The 13,219-nt window shown below is 38.2% G+C and overlaps 1 protein-coding gene across 1 annotated transcript in view; it reads right to left on the reverse strand.

Annotated features, from left to right (window-relative positions):
- LOC308693687 (alpha-2-macroglobulin-like) overlaps positions 1–13,219 on the reverse strand; it is a 32,296-nt gene that overhangs the window by 292 nt on the left and 18,785 nt on the right. Inside the window, exons 16-33 of the mRNA XM_081370770.1 lie at positions 9,922–10,009; positions 9,335–9,479; positions 8,902–9,127; positions 8,705–8,831; positions 8,506–8,627; positions 8,362–8,413; positions 3,122–3,208; positions 2,859–3,035; positions 2,632–2,707; positions 2,253–2,409; positions 1,946–2,020; positions 1,704–1,866; positions 1,411–1,604; positions 1,115–1,327; positions 882–1,000; positions 495–576; positions 329–412; positions 122–227 (exon numbers count right to left, since the gene is read on the reverse strand). Of these exons, the coding sequence (XP_081226896.1) occupies positions 122–227; positions 329–412; positions 495–576; positions 882–1,000; positions 1,115–1,327; positions 1,411–1,604; positions 1,704–1,866; positions 1,946–2,020; positions 2,253–2,409; positions 2,632–2,707; positions 2,859–3,035; positions 3,122–3,208; positions 8,362–8,413; positions 8,506–8,627; positions 8,705–8,831; positions 8,902–9,127; positions 9,335–9,479; positions 9,922–10,009 (2,293 nt within the window). The remainder of the gene's footprint in view (positions 1–121; positions 228–328; positions 413–494; positions 577–881; positions 1,001–1,114; positions 1,328–1,410; positions 1,605–1,703; positions 1,867–1,945; positions 2,021–2,252; positions 2,410–2,631; positions 2,708–2,858; positions 3,036–3,121; positions 3,209–8,361; positions 8,414–8,505; positions 8,628–8,704; positions 8,832–8,901; positions 9,128–9,334; positions 9,480–9,921; positions 10,010–13,219) is intronic.

Here is a 13,219-nt window from a genome sequence, read left to right on the forward strand (position 1 = left end):
TGAAGGAAAAGAAAGGTGTTCACATTTCATACAACAATGGAAACCTGTACATGGAATAAATCTGAATAAACAATGTTCGTCACATGATCAAATCAGTCAATGCTGGCTTATTAAATCTTACTTGTTTGGTAGTAATCGTACACTTTGACCACAGCCGGCTTGAGATTCTTCACTGGAAGAATCTGTTTCATTTGTATCTGGTAATTCATTGGAATATTTTGTGGGATCTGCAGGAGGAAACAAACACATTAGTCACGGAAATTATGGATAAAAGGTTTATGGATCGACCTAATAATTTAAAATAATATGAATGTTGCTGTTTTCTGACCGCCTTCAAATACACAATGACATGATCATCTTTAGAATCGACCCGTTCCACAAGTGGTACGTATGATCTGGAAGAACTTCCAAGCTGTGGGGAAAAGTGCTGGTTAATTTCTAAATAGTGAACTCTAGAAACTTTACACATTCTGTGAAGAACCACTCAAACACACCATTGATGTATCAGCTGTGAATCCAGATAAGAGTTTAATATCCACAATGACCATGTTAGTCCTTTCCTGTAGACCATCGTATCTGGAAAAGAGCAAATGAAAATGTTTGGTTCTTAAATGCCTCATATAAATGTATAAATAAGTGAGAACAAAAGCCAGTATAATTAACAAGACATGCAGAGTTTATCATCACTCATAATGTGTCAATAATAAAAAATTGTTTTCTTGTTTCTCAAGTTATTGTTGCAGTTTTAATAGTGAGATATGCCATTTCAGTTTATATTGCTTTTGTTTTTATGATATTCAGTAAAGATTTATTTGTTAGTAAATCTTAAGTCATAATCATGTTCAAGTCTTTTGACTTGAACTGAATACAGATTTTCTTACTTGACAGTGAAGTCCAAAATGAAATTTTGTCCAAATGTTTTGCAATCTCCCTCAATCTTAGCGTCAATGCTCAATGTTTTAGCTTCAGTAGGAGTGGGAATGTTGTAGAACTGAGCAATCTGAGAGAGTCAACACAAACAAAAATAAATTAAATAAACCATTTCACAGCAGAATAACCACAATGCCAAGAGAGAAAGAGAGAGTGAGTAAATGAAGCTGATCGCACTACAGACCTGCACAGACACACAGGTTGAGCCCTTCACTTCAATGCTGTATTTGGCTGGAACGGTCTGCAGCTGCTTCTCCTGGTACAGTAACTTGTTGTCCTGATTGACATCAAAGTGGTGAGTGTCTCCTGCTGACTGTACAGTCACTGTGCTGGAGCCGTCAGAGCTGAACACTTTAGTGGCGTACAAAGACAGAGCCTGAAGAGCCACCACTGTGTCCTGGGAAATAAATGTGTTCAGTAATGTCACTTTTACTCATTCACACTGCTAATAATGTGTTTGATTGGAGTAGTTTGAGTAACCTGTGTGGAGGAGAATCCTCCATAGGCATTCTGCTGCTTCACAAGCCAGCTGACAATCCTGTTAGCATAGCCCAGATCAGCTGTAGTGACTGAATCTGCAGAGAGAACAGCTAGCAGCACATATGAGCTGATCTCCACTGCCAGAGAATCAGAGTCCTCAGCAGATGCAGACTGAGACCAGTGGAGATGAGACCCTTGAGGACAAAAGACACACGCGTAACTCAATGAGCATGACAAAAAACAATAGTACAGTCATAAAAGACAACAGAAATCATCAGAAACAAACCTCTTACCGTCTGAAATAGCAACATCCTCCAGTTTCTTGAAAAGCTGCTGTCGAGTGTCCGTGTCATTAGCCAGACTGAAAGTGTAGGCGAGCAGAGCAGTGGTGTAAATGTTTTTGACATCCTTAATGACGGACCTCAAGCATGACAATCCTTTAGTGACGACAGGATCCTGTGACAAAAACAGAAACAGACACTGTGAGTGTCATTTATCTATGAGTTTATACTGTGTTTCCTGAAGATGAACTTACTGTGACTGGAGTTTCCAGTTCAAGCAATGATGCAGTAATGTAGGCAGTCATGGTCACATTATCATTCACTCCACCCTGGAATATATGAGAAATGAAGGATAAATAAAGCAACACACTCAAACTATTAAAGGAAAGTTTAACTAGACAAACTTTGATGTTGGCTTGAGAATGTCTAAATGTTTTAAAGCTTAAACTTTTACAGGTCTTAGATTCCAGGTTTTTAGATAGTTACTAGACCATTTCTAGGTGGCTGCTAGTGTTATATATAGAAAGAGATATAGAGAGATATAGATAGACAGAAGTTGACCTTCATTCTGTTGTTGAACAAGCTTCCCTGTTGGATAAAACAGCCGTCTGAATCCCGTCTACTTATTAACCAATTCTTTGCACTCTGAATAATTTCTGGATCAATAAATATGTATTTCTGTGCTCTGCCAAAAGACCTCAGGACAAAGGCAGTCAACCTGGTGGTGTGGAAGATATAATAAAAAAAAAATGTCATCAGGTGTTTTAATGAATTCCATTCATCATAAATATCAAAACAAATAATTTGAACTAAGAGACACATTCTTAAATGAGTTTTTTTTTTTTTGTTAGTTTTTTTGTACTATTCTCTTGGCTTTATTATTGTAGATTAGCTTGATATTATTTCTGTTTAACAAAAGTAAAAGTGGAAATATATTTACCATGTATTTCCATCACCATAACCAAATGTGCTGTATGATCCATCAGAATGCTTGTAGTTCATTTGTCTCTGGTATCCTGTTTGGTGTGATAATGGTTAACACTTTAACAGTTTGATTCAATGTGTCTGATTATTCAACTTACTGAATGAAATTCAGGTGTGTTGAAAAATTTATAATTTGCTATCAAACAATCTCAGTATTTTCTTGACATGATTTATGTCTCTCACCGCTCTTCAGGAAGCCTGTGGCTCTCTCTCGGATGGCTGAGGTGAGCTGCTCTGTGTTCTCCAGATACTGCAGAATGTAAATATTGGGAGAAAGAACAGCCATGTTTTGCTCTCCACAGCCGTACGGCATCCGCAATAATCCGTGAAGATTCCTCAGTGCACGACCCAATATGTCTCCTATAAACCATACACACATGAAACTCACTACATTTTATAAGTCCAAACCCAATCTCCTCAATACTGCTTGTATTTGTAAATGTTACCAATGACTGAAACAGAGGATCTGGCTGATCCCTCTATCACATCTTTAGGGAGAGTCAGAGCCACTTCCTCTGAGAGACTGTCACCTACTGTATGAAACAGACAGACAGAAACGCATCAACAGAGTAATGCAATAATATTAACATTCTAATACCATCTGTGAAGTCCCAATAATAATAATATAATTGCAAGCAGGAATTATTGTGTTTCAAGCACTTTGGAAAAGAAGAAAATAGCCACAATTTCAAAATGTGGCACAGTTGAACTACTAAACTACATTTGTCATGAAAAGCTGACAAATTTCAGCCTTCTCAATTACAAAGTCAGAGACATATGAGAATATTTTGGTTACTGTATATTTTAGCTCCCTCTGTTGGTCCTCAAATTTGGTGTGTCCTAAAAATGTCCGCAATGCAATGTGTACTAATTTTCATGGTCAAGTCAAGTCATCTTCATTTATATAGCGCTTTTAACAATATAGATTGTTTCAAAGCAGCTTTACAGAGATAGACGTATAATTTAAGGTAACAGAGATTGTTTTGGCTTTATAGCGGTTCTTTAATGAAGTTATTTTCCAGCTAAAGTTAGTTTTGATTGATTCGCTTCCGTCGCAACGATCATTTGTTATTAAATTAGGGGCCGCCAAGACGACACCATTCTCTCTACACAGACTTTAAAAGCGAACCTGTAAGAAATGCTGATGGCGTTCACATGCGCATTAATTTTTTGGTTCTATAGTTATGTGCGTTTGATTATATGTGCACAGGTCTGTAATTCTCTATGTAACGATTCTACTCAATTCTAGCTCAAAATATTAAAACCACTGAAATTCAAAACCTAGGCTCTAGGAGGCAGTATTTGTGAGTCACAACAACAACAACAACACTTAAATCCGATTTAAACAACTGCACAGTTTTATTGCACAATATCTTAAAGAATACGAAAGTGCAATTTTGTTAAGTAAAAGGAAATTACAATTCAACAAAATGAACTAAGCAAAATAAACCTTGGGCCCATAAAAGAAAACCAGGAAAAGAAAATTGTCTTTCCTTTAATATCTACCCGGGTACTATAAATGATCAAAAGTTCTTATCTGATCCTTTTGCAGGTTCACTCAGGGAAAAGTTCAATGACTGAAGATCCTTGAAGTCTCAGAAACGATAGAACATAGAAAATGTCACTGGCTCGCAATATTTCTTCTCCGGAGTTTCACTGGCTCACCATCTTTGACCCAATAACCTCATGGCGTCGAAAACCACAGGGAATGGGAAAGAAAAAAAATAATCTGCACATACATATTGTAATCAGTTTCAAGCAATAAACTCTTACAACATTATGAGACTTAATTTTAACAGATCTGAATCTATTCAAATAATCTTCATTCTGTTATACCATGAATAATGTTCATAGGATATTCTTTTCTCCCTGTATAAACATATACAGGTCAAAGTCAAGTAAAACTCAAGTTTTACATGTGCAATGTCTCATAAACTCAGTTTCTTGTAGAAATACTAATAAAGCAGTATAAACATGTATTTCGTGATATTTTATCCGTTTAACTAAGCAGGAAGCACTTATAATAACTTAAAATAACTGAATGATGCAATTCCACATCACATACAGTATATATATCGGCATTTACAACACAGATTCAATAAAATAACACATCACAACATCATTGAAATTCACTCTGACTGGTTTTAAGAGTAAATCTACTAATGATGATCCCATCAACACTGAAATAATATAGAAATGCCTAAATCTGTAACTCACCAGAGTTCGTGACTAGGAAGGAAAAAATGAAGAACTCTGTTTCCTCTGAGCATATCATGCATCACGTAACCTTTTCCACAGGAGAATTTAAAGCAGCAATCTCATAACATGGTCTCTGCTTCTCTCGAGACTGCTCATCTGCGTACCTACAGGCCGCATCCTAAACCACGCCCACCACTTACTTTAACCCTTTCTTGGTACTTTGGGTGGGTTACACCTACAAACCAAGTCTAAACAAAGTACTGGTCTTTCCTTATAAATTTTGATACAGAATTTAATTTTGTCACTTCGGGGTAGGTACGCGAAACAAATTTTCCCGACAACGCTCTATCTGAAGTGGTAAAGGGATCCTCCATAGGGAGAGACTAGTTGGCACTTCAGCACAGCGTTGTCATCGGGTCCAGGCGAAGGTCCTTCGTCGGATGCCTGGATCCGGCAGGCTGCGGGAAAACCTCGGGATAAACAAAGACACTAAAATTAGCGTAGATGCCATTCTTCTTATGATGTAACGAGTACATCAGGATTTATGGGAAGTGTTCCCGGTTCCGGCTGACCTAATCTATTGTAGCGACTGGGCTATTTGAATCATTCGTTCATTTGATTCTGAATTAACAAATTCGGACTCTGTGTTTTCTAAGCACATTCCTGCCCAAAACATTCTTTGCTAAGCTTACCAAAGCTTGTAACCTCCTGACTTCAAAATTACAAATCATACGCCAGGCTCCAGAGAGACTGGAGCAAATGGACTTTTACGACACTTAATAGCACCCTAGACACACTGCAGAGCAACGTTCTGCATTCCAAACCCCCTTTTTCTCTCTGCACCAAAGAAATAACGAAACTTTCTAGAGTCATCCCACACACGCATACACACACACACACACACACACACACACACACACCTTTGTAGTAGAACTTAGGAATATCCTTTAATATATGTACAATTCCGATATGTATGTGTGATTAGTTTTGCTTTGTAATAGAGGTGTGGTTTTGAAATGTATTCTTTAATCAATAGTGTTTTAGTTAGAGAATGTTCACCAACATCCCCCCCCCCCACCCACTTTGTTTTATTGCCTAATGGAATGTCAAGCAACTGAGATTTTAGGAGTGGAGCAGAATTAAAGTGTTAATCTTTACTCCTACTTAAATCCTACATTTTCTATATGTATAACCACTAAAGAAATGTAAACATGGATGTAATTTCCCATCTCATAATTTTTCTTTTACGTGGTATAGTTTGTGTATTCTGGTAAACTTTGGTAATAAGGTTAGACAAATCAGGTGTGTACCGTGTTTAGTTCCTTAAGCTTCATCTCCATTTGTAGCCAACTGTACAACACATTTTGGGTAAATCTTATTTCTAGCCATGTAACGAATTTTAAAATGTTTGTAAATATGCATATCTTATGTAACTTGATATTCTTAAAATCTTCATATGACGTGTGTGATATAGTTGAAATTCTCTCAATCTAACGGATATAACGGATAGCAGAATGAAGTAATATGCATTATTTTACACTTTTTTATATTTCGGGAGCCGAACAGCTCAAAGCCCATCTCCTCATGACTCATTCAAGTGGGCGTGTCTAAACAGGACAAAGGAAAAATCTTCACGCCCCGAGATGCTCTAAGATGATTGGTCCGCGTACGCAGAGTAGGCGTCAACCCATCCTTTCCATAAAAGACCAACCCAGAAAATCTTCAGGGAGCACTTTTACAAACCCTCTTCGTCAGCGAGAAGATCCATATGGCTCCCTTTTTGGGAGCGTTCTCCATTTTTCTTTTTCTTTAAGTCTTTTCTTTATTTTCATCTTCGGACTCTCCCTACGTTCAGCGAAGCAAACGTAGCCGGCAACTTCAACTTTAAAGAGACTTGAAAATCCCGCGGCCGCGCGCACCGAAGCAAGCCCTGCTTTCTTAAAGAAACACACGTATGCTGCTCTTAGGACACACACACGAACTCGGCGTTCTTCAGCAACAAAGAAAACCATTTTGCAAGATAAGTTTATTGAACTTTTAATGTAATCTGATTTCTTGTTGTCTCTCAAGGTTACATTGCCTGTAATTTTGCCATGCTGAGATCATCTCGGTGATCTCTCTCATCCTGACCTTTAGTTTCACTTTCTCCCTTTCATCCTCTCCCTCTCTCATCTGTTATTCATTTAGTCTTGTTTTTGTTTACGTGTTCTGTATATACATACTTACTCCGTGTGAATCGTAGTTATGTATTCATTAGTTCAATTATTAAATTCCATATATTCCTGATTGTCTCAATGCTCATTTTACAAAGTCAATGATTTGTTGATCTTAAGCTACATGCTTTATCTTGTTACGATTTCAGTAACCTAATTTCATAAACACAGAGTTGTTTTTTTTTCAAGGCCAGAAAAAAAAAATACTCTTCCTTGCGTTTGTAAGAAGGATAATTTTCTTTGAGAAGTTAATAAGTTAATCTTACATTTAATGTTTGCTGGACAAACAGATTGTTTGATAACTAAATTAATTCCATTGAAAGTTATCCCATAACTTCGATTTGAAATTTGAAAAAGATTATTGATATATGAACGAGGAATTATAATTCGTTGTGATTGGTTATTCATATATACATATCGATCTAGTTTCAGTTTTGATAAATTAATGTAACTGTAATATGCAAAATATTAATCATATTCATGATTAATTATTAAAATTCCCTATAGATCATTTGAGCTAATGTTAAATGTACTACTTATGCCAGTGCGGTTACACTATGCAGCCTAACATTGAATTATAGAAGTCTATAATGTATTATGTGAATGCTAGGTCAAAGAGATGTGTCTTTAATCTAGCTTTGAACTGACAGAGTGTGTCTGCTTCCCAGACAATGGTAGGAAGACTGTTCCAAAGTTTTGGTGCTAAATAGTAAAAGGATCTTCCGCCAGCAGTCGATTTTGATATTCTAGGTATTATCAGCTGGCTGGAATTTTGAGATCGCAATAGACGTAAAGGACTATAATGCGTTAAGAGCTCGCTCTAGTACTGCAGAGCTAAACCATTTAGTGCATTGTAAGTATTCAGCAATATTTAAAAATGTATGTGATGTTTAAATAGGGAGCCAATGCAGTGTTGACAGAACCGGGCTAATATGGTCATACTTCCTGGTTCTGGTAAGAACTCGAGCTGCTGCATTTTGAACTAGCTGTAGTTTGTTTATCAAGCGTGCAGGGCAACCACTCAGTAGAGCATTACAATAATCTAGCCTTGATGTCATGAACGCATGAAGTTAGAGTTTGTGTTTATAAGATAAAGAGCCAATTAGTTTTTTATATGCCAAACATATTGACAACCAAAATTCTTTGAGCAACTTTTTGTCAGTTGAAAAAGCTTCACTGCTTGATCCCCGAAAAAAAAAACTGAACAAAAGCAAACGGGACCCAGCATTATTGATGCTTATACACCAAAATATATGAAATATTTGCAGACTAACCCTTTGGACACAATAACCAGCTTTGAGTCTCTGTCTTTTCAGTTCCTTCCGCCTGCAGCATAAAATAAACACATCAACACATCATACTGACATAGCAGCATTAGGATCAAGGGTAAATGACATCTAAGAGACATTTGAGCTGACCTGTACAAGCAGACTTCGTGTGACCGTATCAATGCGTCCTCTCTCTGGGACGCTCACAATCTCATTGTCACACACAGTCTGGGACACCTCTGCCTCTGCACTGACTGTAATATTCAAGACTCCTACAACACAAGACATGTACATGAAGATACAACAGACACAAACACTGAGAAACAATGATTCAGACTGGAAAACTCACCAAGAACAGAAGGAGTGAGGATCCATTTAAAGGTTTTTCTTCCATTAGCACATAGACAGGATGAATACTGATCATCAGAGGAGGCTTTGAGAGTATAGTCTGAGGACGGAGCTGGAGTCACTTTAACCTGTCAATCAACCACACATGATTAGAGGCATATTTGATATGATTTGATTAGACTGAGTCTAAAATCTCACCATGATGCACTTGGACAGATAGCTGAAGACAGTGGCCTTCAGCTCAAAGATCTCCCCACGGATGATGGAGTAAGGCAGAGAGAGCTCCAGAAAGAAGGGCTGGAAAACTGTCAGCTGAGCAGGAGGAGCGAGACCCAGACCTTCAGAGGACAGACAGAAGACCTCCGTCTCCCAAGAGGTGATGGTGTCAGGAACCGTGACAGGAACCTGAGCTGATCCAGAGTCCCTGCGGAGGAATTACAACAATAGGCATATTTGATTCTGACCCTGTCATTTCTCCTGTATTAAATAACAATATTCAGCACACAGATGATAAAATAACTGCAAAGCAAGCCAGGTATTTTCTGTCCTGTGGGTGTGAGGGCAGATGATGTATTAAAGATAAGTAATAAGATAAACATGATGTTAATTGTGCTGATTACGCTTCACATACCCCACTTCAGCAAGTTCCCAGATCCACGTTTCTGGAAAGACGGTCCGAATCGTCACTGCTGGAGAATCTCTGTCATTTGAATCATAATCAGCATTCAGTTGTGAAGACATCACTGCCACTGGAACATGCTCATAACGATACATCACTGTAAAAAAAAAAAAGTTATATTTTGTAGTGAGCAGAAAAGCACTAAGTGAACAGAAAATGGATGGCAGATTATAATTTTGAAGCACATAATTTTATTTTCATATACAGATATATTTTAGTGTTGTCAGAGTTTTCTAGTTTATTTAGTTTTCATTTTAGTTTTAGTATTTTATGGTTCCCAAAGTTAATGCGTTAATTTTATTTTCCAAAAGTTATAAGTTTTATAATTGATTTGTTGTACCAATAATAACAGTCAAAGTCAGCTAATGACCCAAGAAAAACTGTCTTTTCCTACTACATCACTATAATTGTGGAATTGTACGAAATGCGTGAGTTTCCCAATTTTACATATATATTTTTTAAATATCATAACAAGCAACTATATATTAAAACATATATTGGATTGTAATGACAGCATATGTACCTATATTTATACGTACCTTGGTATAGATGATACATCAAGCCTCTGTATGACAGACACTGAGGGACTCGCACAACCAAATTTGTTGCCATTTTCAATCCCACTCTCTGTCAAATGATGAACCACAATAAAAGTCATGAAAATACAAATTATTTTTAATTGTCAGTATATTCCAGTCATTTTATGAAAAAAGGTTGAACAAATTGCAACAGAAGCAAACTCAACTGATTTTGTATCCTCAATATGTCCTGAGAAAGGGAAAAAAAAAAAACAAATAATCCCACCCATACACAAAAGAAATATATTTGAAATATATTTCTTTTGTGTATGGGCATTAGGGGAAAATTTTGAAAAAGACCCAAATATTGTCAGGTTCTGCAAGAGAGAGGACCCAGACGCAGAATGAACGTGAAGGGAAGTTTTATTAAAGGGTTACTTCAGGATTTAGCATTAAGCTTTGTATTAGTAGAAAACCTGTAGTATTTTCGAATTACCATGCTTTCCCCCCTCATATCCCCCTGAGAGGAGAGATTTATGTATTTTTTGTCTGGAAAAAATCCTCCGATGACGCAAAAATCGTCATTTTGCGTCATCGGAGGATTTTCTGTCCAGAGGCTAAAGACTACAGCCAGTAGATGGCGTTGTTCCGCATGTTTTCAGCCCGCCCATAGAGGGTGGGATCTCACTCACAGAATGTACACAGTATCAGCCGTCTTTCTTTGGAAGCTAAGCTAGCATGCTCTTGTTCTGTGGAGAAAGCTGAATAATAGGAGAAAGCTGAGTAAGTAGGGGTTACCATCTTCCTTTTCCCGGACTTGTCCGGCGGGCGAGACTGTTAAAAATGTCCGGGATTCGGCTTTTGCGTTCTGCGGTCGCCATTCATTGTTTACATGCACACCTCTCGTTTCAATCTAACTGAATTAATTCCGATCGGTGAATCTGACTGTAGTGTTTACATGAACGCTAAACAAGTGATTGGTTGATGTGCATTTTAACATTGCTAAGAAAATTCCCGCTCCTCCGTGAGAGATGCGAGACCCGGCGCGTCTTAGTAATGAAGCCACCGGCCTCGCGCCGTTCTCCCGCGGCCGTCAGCCTCGTCCTGCTCGCCACAGTAAACATGATGAATGGCGACTGTAGAACGCAAAAGCCGAATCCCGGACATTTTGGGCATCTCTAAATCCCTGGCAAACTCATCACTTACTTAGGCTAGCCTTGTTGTTTTCAACTGTGCTCTCTAACCGGTAGGCGTGGCCTCCTAAGGCAGCGAAGCAAGTGCATTCTGGGAGTTGTTGTCTTTCATCCACATAAGCCAAAAATACATTTTCTGGCTTTTCTCAGTCTAGAAAGCTCCAAATTCAAAAATTTCTCCACATTTCTTCTACTTAAATGACCTATTTTAAATACACATTCATCTTCCCAGAGGTGAAGTATCCCTTTAACAATACTGTAGACAGGGCACAACAAGGGGAGTGAGGAGTGGAACAGTACAAACAGTAGGGCAGGCCAGATGACACGGCGACAGGCAAGAAGTATGATCACTGAAACCAGAACTGGGGTGACGAAGAGCTTAAAGACTCCAGAGGAAGAGGCAGCACCAGGTGGAATGATGGTGTGGAACACAAACATTGCTGTCTGATCGATTGCTCCTGTCTGCCTCGCTGCCTGCTGTGAGTGTGTTTGTTTGATTCGGTGCGATAAGCTCCGTCTTAGCCATATATTTCTTTGTTTTGAACCATCATTTTACTACCATTTCTAGTTGTTTATACTACTACATTTTACCCAACATCTCAGATTAACCTGACATCGCTAGCTTTTGTTATTAGTACTACTAGCACAAAACGCTAGTAATTCGCTAGCCTGTTAACGCGCCACCCGTGCGCTCAGCTATTTTATTTATTTATTTTTCTCTCGCGCGTCCGCGCCTTTGAGTTCATAAAAAGCTCAGGTGAGTAAGAATCACTCAACAAACACGGTGAGTAATGTCTTGTCCTGTTATTGTCACTTGCACTTCATGTCACATGTTTAGTATAGGCTTCTCTGTCGACAATATAGGATTTATATGTGATAAATGTAAGGAGACAGTTAGGTTGACAGAGAAGATTTCAGAATTAGAAACACGCATCCAAACTTTAATTGAGGATAGTAAGAGTGCTAGTGCTTTAGATGTTTTGGATGCGCATAGAATAGTGCACACTTTACATGAGTCGGTTCTGGCTGAAGTAGAGCCCGTGCAGCCGGGCAAATGGGTGACAGTGAGGGATCGCTCTAGTCGCGGATCTAAAAACCACTCTTCCGTTCCGATTACCATAACAAATCGATTTGCCCCGCTCAGTGAAACACCCACTGAGAATGATTGTGCCCTAGTTATTGGCGATTCTATTACACGGAACGTGAAAATAGAGACACCAACCACCATAGTCACATGTTTGCCGGGAGCCAGAGCGCCTGACATCAAAGCAAATTTAAAAGTGCTGGCTAATGCTAATCGTAAATTCTCTAAGATCATTATTCATGTCGGCACTAATGATGTTCGACTCCGCCAGTCGGAGATCACCAAAATTAATATTAAAGAGGTGTGTGAACTTGCAAGTACGATGTCAAGGACTGTAATTTGCTCTGGCCCCCTTCCTGTTCGCAGGAGTGATGAGATAGTTAGTAGATTATGTTCGCTTAACGGTTGGCTGTCTCGGTGGTGTCCGCTTAATAATATAGAATTCATAGACAAAAAAGAGACGCAAAGGGGGTGGTGTTGCTGTAATCTATAGTAATAGTTTCAAAACCACTAAGAAATCAAGTTTTAAATATAATTCTTTTGAAGCATTGGTGCTTAATGTAAAAATATATAGTGTAAACGATAAATCACGTTTGAGATTTGTGCTGGCTACTGTAAACAGGCCACCAGGGCACCATACAGACTTTATCAAAGAATTTGCGGACTTTCTATCAGAATTAATATTGACTGCAGATAAAGTACTAATTGTTGGTGATTTTAATATACACATCGATAATGAAAAAGATGCATTGGGATTGGCATTTAAAGACATTGTAAATTCAATTGGAGTTAGACAACACGTGTCAGGACCTACTCATCGTCGTAATCATACTCTAGATCTAATATTATCACACGGAATAGATGTGGATGCCGTTGAAATTCTGCAGCAGAGCGATGACATCTCAGATCATAATCTAGTCTCGTGTAATTTGCATTTAGCCAAGGCTGCAAAGCCGACTCCGTGTTTCAAATATGTGAGACCTATCACTTCTGCTACTAAAGATTGCTTTATTAATAATCTTCCTAATCAATTTCATCATCT

The sequence above is a fragment of the Scardinius erythrophthalmus genome (genome assembly GCF_964197995.2).
Source record: "Scardinius erythrophthalmus genome assembly, chromosome: 7".
Lineage (NCBI taxonomy): Eukaryota > Metazoa > Chordata > Actinopteri > Cypriniformes > Leuciscidae > Scardinius > Scardinius erythrophthalmus.